The sequence below is a fragment of the Acartia tonsa genome, chromosome 1, assembly GCF_053477335.1.
Source record: "Acartia tonsa isolate MP-2025a chromosome 1, ASM5347733v1, whole genome shotgun sequence".
In the NCBI taxonomy this organism is placed as follows: domain Eukaryota; kingdom Metazoa; phylum Arthropoda; class Copepoda; order Calanoida; family Acartiidae; genus Acartia; species Acartia tonsa.
In genome coordinates, this window is record NC_137260.1 from 31,462,201 (window position 1) to 31,468,200 (window position 6,000).

Below are 6,000 nucleotides of genomic sequence, written 5' to 3' on the forward strand. Positions count from 1 at the left end.
ATTATTTAATGAATATTTGTTTAATGTTTTTTATCCACTATTTACTCAATTATATGAGTTATGGTAAGAGCTATGCTTCTTAGTTTAGAACTAGGGCAATCTAGAACGATCGCTAAGCCATGTCTATCTATTATTAGTATTGTTGTACTAATTTTTTTTATTCTGATTTTAATTTATATTGGGAAATCAATTTAAAATCCAACACTATGAATATTCTTGTCCTAGTTGCGATATTTTTTTATTTGCCCCAATTTACTTTTTTGATTATCCATATCTCTTAAATACTAAAAAAGAATATTTCTATAATGAAAAGAGATTGCATAAAGATTTGTGTAATGAATATATATAAAAGGTAAACAAATAGGGAAAAGTAATCAGATGAATTATTAGTTCTATCCATCTAATTATTAACTTGAAGGCACAAACTTAATGATTTAAAATTGTATGAAAATTTATTTTATCTGCTAAGTACCAATCCCTTCTTCCATGCAATATAAAAGCTATTTCTCATTTGTATAAACGACTTTCGTGTGTAGAAATTTAATTAGAAATGTCTTAATTTTAACTAAACATAAACACATCAACTCTAAACAATTTAAAATTTTAATTTCTTCATTGCAATTTAATGTTTTTATTTAATTTTCAGGGGACAAGATGCAACCCAGGAAAAGCCAGGTAAATATGATTTAAACCTCTTTAAAATCACTAGCGCCTGCTTTGTATTTAAATTGGGAGGGGATGGGTGGTAGAAAAATAGCCAAAAACTCTTATAAGACCTATATAAGGCTTTCCTCAATTCGACAACTCAATCGGTTGAAGCAAAACATGATCTAAAACAGTACTTCTAAATAATCTCTTCCAATTGTGAATTTTTGTTAAACTTTGAATTCTGTGTATTTTAGGGTGATACTTCAAATGGACATAAAGTACAATCAGGTAAAGCTTTTTTAATGTAATAGGGTGCTTCAAATAATTATTTTATATTGTTTGTCATCCATTAGTGTGTCAAAGTGGTGAATGGTAAATTAGTGGTCCGATTTTGCATAGTAGATATTCTGTACATTTGGGTTTTTCTTGAGTTTGATATGTTTGAAAAGGTAAATGTACTAAAATGAACAAACAATTTTAAAAAAAATAAATTAATAATATCAATTCAACTTTTAAAACGGTTTTTTGTTAAAGCGCATAATTTTTTTTAGTCTTTTTGACTTTAACAATGTATTTGAATATTAACTAGTATTTACTTTCAGATATGAAAGGAGTGCTGACATTATTACTAATACTTTTTGTCACCATAATCAACAAGTAAACCGCAATTATCATGGAAAGATTATAAACATTCTTAATCATCTATTCAAGTTAGAACACTGAAAAAGTGATAATAAAACTACCCGGTAATAAAAAAAATCTAAAAATAAATATGTACTTATGTATATTATATATACAAATACTTAAACTGACAGAAATGATTATATTTATGTTTATTCAAATGTAAAACAAAGTTATATAGGCAACACTTGAAAGCTAAAATGACTGTCAATATCATTATAATGTTTTATATCAGTTCTACTCAGAAAATAGGGAATTTGTAAATGAGCTAAAAATGTGTTCATTTTAATGGAGTCAATTATTTGGCCATTGGTAGCGCAGCAATAATAACTTAAGCTGAGAATGTGTGTAAATTGTTGTAACTTTTGATTTGTTTAAAGAAGCAGCAAATAGTGCATTATAAAAAATGACGTTATACAATACAAATGATTAATGATAGGCTAGTATACATTGTAATTGACAACTGTCCTTTTATTGGTCCTGTGTATTGTATGACGTAATTTCTTATTAGGCATTATATGCTGCTTTGGTTGAAATTTTTTTTTAAATCTGGACATCTTACTTCTAATATAACGAGTAGCTGTGCAAAAAATACATTTAAATTTTATAATCATCTTTTAACCCTTACAGATCGGGGGGGGGGGGCTCAAAGAGCCCCCCCCCCTCCTGTTTTTTCAATCTCATTTTTTTTGTAGGTAAGATGGAGAGCTGTAACTTCATGACTTTTTAAGTTTAGTAATTATACGTCGGCAAGAGTTGATTTCATTAGGATATCTGGTCTGTGTCGGTCGTGGTGTCCGGTCAAAGTCGGTTGGGTAGCAAAAAAAATTAGAAAAAATTCTAAATAAATCTTAATTTCTACATTATGACTTTTGTGTATAAGGTAGAAACCTAAATTTTTTTGGTGAATACTTAGATATCAATGATTATCTGAGAAAAGTGGTGTTATGACCGTTTGACCGCTCCCTGACCGACTTTATGACCGATTTTTGTCTGGCTTTTACTACAGACATATATCATGAATATCGTGGCTTCTATTACAGCTAGAGACCTATAATTTTTTTTGGTAAATCCTTGAGCAATAATAAACAGATTAAATATTAATTTGCGCCGCCAATCGCCGTTTTACCGCCGTGACCGCCGAAAATGGCGGTTTCCGTTATTTGCCGTTTTTCGGCGATGATTAGAAAAGTAATTTTTTTGTTATGAAAAATAAAAGTTCGTCCTAAAATTTGGTCATCTTAGCTGCAAAATTGGCTGCTCTACAGCTGTTTTAAAATTTAGCGGCTGGCCGCTAAAAAGCGGCTAAGGAGCGGTCTGACTGCTATGACTAGAAAAAGTTATTTTCTCTAAATTCCCCCCCCCCCCCCCGATCTATTAAGGTGGGAATTGGGGCCCGATCTGTAAGGGTTAATAATAATCACTGACAATTTTAGCTTTTTGATCTTGTCTAAATTCCTGTTTCTGAATATTTTTATTTCGTGTGGTATTTATTCTTTCAAAATTTCTTTTTGAAAAAACAAGGATAATTTAATCCATTTGTAGCCATACTTTGCTCTCTACATCGAGGCTTGTAAACTTCAATCATGTTTCATTTTTCATTCTTTTGGTTCTAATATACACACAGATTTTCAAGATCCGAATTTACTTTATAGAATAGTTTCGTTACTGAAAATTAATGTTTTTTTCTTCTTCAAAAAGTTCTTCTTATCATTTTTTTTTATAAAATTGCAATAACGTTTATTTAGAAGCTAGTAAAGTGGCTGACTCAGATTATGACGTCAAAAAAATAACCAATGAGAGGTCACTATAAATTTTACCATTGGTCAATTACAGTGTTTACTGGCTTCTCATTGGTTAATTTTTTACGTCATAATCTGAGTCAGCCACTTTTACTAGCTTTGTTCATTTATTATCATGTATTCCCTCAGAAAATGTGATTTTTCCAAGGAATATATTTTATTTCAAATTTTAATAATATTTTTAATAATCAACATTAGTTTTTACTATCAATACTTATTTGAAGTGGATTTATCGGATTTATTTTGTTGTAAAAAAGCTACTCTATGATTTTACTCTGTTTTCAGTTTATCCCGTCGATTGGTTTGGCTAGAAAGGAAAAAATTAAATGTCTAATTTTTGTAGATAATTTTAAATTTCCATAAACGTATTTCTGTTTCTTTTTTATGTGTAATATTTAGGTAAAACATTAATGAATGTCTTAAATCATTTGCTGCTATTTAAAACTTTTGTTATAAATTTTTTTTTATTTAAATTTTTATTAAATCTCAGTTTTAGCCCTGTTAATTAAAAATTTTTTTTTGTTAATAATATCTTATATATATAAAGTACGTTGATTAGCTACTCGAATACCATAGTCCGATTGTTATTAAACGGTCGTAAAGGAATATGTCTTCATCTTCTTTTTTTATTGACACCTTTGAAATATTTTACAATATATTTTACTGTTATTGCTGCGCTTTTTATGGACATAATTGTCTGTTTAAGTTATTTTAATAAAAAATACATGAGTTGTATAAATTTTTTAATGCAATTATGGACAATACTTTACTATACTGTAATCACAATATTTATTATTATAAATAAATTAATATCCTTTTAATTGTTGTTGAAATAGTTTATATGGAGGAATGTTTACTTGGACAGACCTAAGTTCATCAGTGAGTAACGGTAACGGTACCACATTCCAATAAAATGAAAGTCATCACTTGAATGTTTTTAGCTTCTATTTTATTAAACAGTTAGGGAGTTGAATCCATTTTTATAGAAGCAGAAATATAATCTATGATTATGGTTTGGACCCTCTAAAACTGTAATCTACCCTTCCAATTTCCCCTCTCTTGTTGAAGATATCTTCAACGCCGATACGATTTTTGAAATATAAGATTCCACTTTTGTCTCTCTTGTTGAAGATATCTTCACCAAGAGAGGCAAAAGTGGAATCTTAAATTTCAAAAATCGAATCGGCGTTGAAGATATCTTCACCAAGAGAGGGGAAAGTGGAATCTTACATTTCAAAAATCGTATCGGCGTTGAAGATATCTTCACCAAGAGAAGGGAAAGTAGAATCTTACATTTCAAAAATCTTATCGGCGTTGAAGATATCTTCACCAAGAGAGGGGAAAGTGGAAAGGTAGGTTACAGTTTTAGAGGGTCCAAACCATAATCATAGATTATATTTCTGCTTCTATAAAAATGGATTCAACTCCCTAACTGTTAAAAGTGTGTTATTTATGTTCATAAGGAAAGGAAAAGCGTAATAGAACGTATATTCCTTATTCTCTGTACCAAAATACCAGGTTTGTGTGTATGTTCGCTGAGGTCATGTAAATGACTGGATACATCGTTTTACAATTTTCAGGGAAGTTTTATGTTGAAATAATAACAATAATAATTAAAGAGTTCAGAGAGTTAAAGTAAAGCAGTTAAAGCAGAGCTACGCCAAAGGTAATTGAATGCAGACTAATTTGTGCAAAATATTTTATTACCTACTTGCATGGTTATTAAGCTGTAAAGTATAATATTCAGGTAGAGAGAGACATACCAATTTATTTAATAATAATATTATAACATTAAGTTTTTAAATAGTTCTGATATTTATTGGAATAATTTGAATAAAACATATTATGAACATATTAACATAAATTTTTTTACAAATTATTCTAATCTACAAATGTGTAAGGTAAATTAAAGAAAGGTAATTAAATCTTTGATGGTCACAGCACTGAAGATCCCTGAAAATAACCCAGAAATACAATTTTTGAAATCGAATCTTTTGAGTTGTTTGTCTGTAAGTGTCAAGGAGAAAATAGGCCGCTAGCTTTGGTCGTAAATAAAATATCCTATAAAGATACATGCGGCTGCATTTATTTTTGTTCGGCTTCCAATTACGAAAATTTTGTTGATTGTATCTGAAAATCATATAAAATTTTAACTGCGTTTAACGTTTTTTTCCCTATTTTTACCCCCTCCCTCCTAAATAAAAAAAAACTGTGGACATCCTTGCCTTGCCTATATGATATAAAGATTAACCCTCCCCCCCCAAAAAAAAAAAAAAAAATTATCATTTATAATTTTTTCCCCAGTAATTTTAAAAAATTTAATAGTATTCTCTTAGTTAGTTGGGAGAATAAAAAATATTAGATTTTAATAAAGCAGGAAAAAGAGAGAAAAAAATAGTAATAAAAAATCTGTATATTTTTCAGTGATTTAAAACGACTTGTTCAAATTGCAAATGCATTTATAAAGAAAATGGCACACATGTATATATATTCTGTGTAAAAAAAAAGATAAAAAAAAATACTGGGAGCATCTTGCGAATGTTCACCATCGGGAATTGGATTCGAAATATATCATCTATTTATAGTAAACAAACAAAACGACAAAAATATCATGATAGCAAAATATCTTGGATTTATCGTATCGTATTATTTATCTAAGTCACCCAATTGTTTATCCTACTATATGAATCAGTAAATTTTTTTGTTTTCTGTCAAGATACCTCTGACATTAGATAGAAAGAGTTGCAGCTGGTGCTATGCTTTTTTTCTATCCACCTTCCCTTCAGAGTCCCTTGATTCCAACGGTTCAACCGCTAGTAATACATATAGACCCACGACTGTGGCTTAAAAAGTATCGCCAATCGTAATC

The 6,000-nt window shown here is 29.3% G+C and overlaps 1 protein-coding gene across 1 annotated transcript in view; it reads left to right on the plus strand.

The window, feature by feature from the left end:
* LOC145332843 (zwei Ig domain protein zig-8-like) overlaps nucleotides 1–1,419 on the plus strand; it is a 41,698-nt gene extending 40,279 nt beyond the window's left edge. Inside the window, exons 8-10 of the mRNA XM_080177918.1 lie at nucleotides 647–675; nucleotides 903–936; nucleotides 1,251–1,419. Coding sequence (XP_080034044.1) covers nucleotides 647–675; nucleotides 903–936; nucleotides 1,251–1,309 — 122 coding nt within the window. The 3' untranslated portion in view covers nucleotides 1,310–1,419. The remainder of the gene's footprint in view (nucleotides 1–646; nucleotides 676–902; nucleotides 937–1,250) is intronic.
* The last annotated feature ends 4,581 nt before the right edge of the window (nucleotides 1,420–6,000 follow it).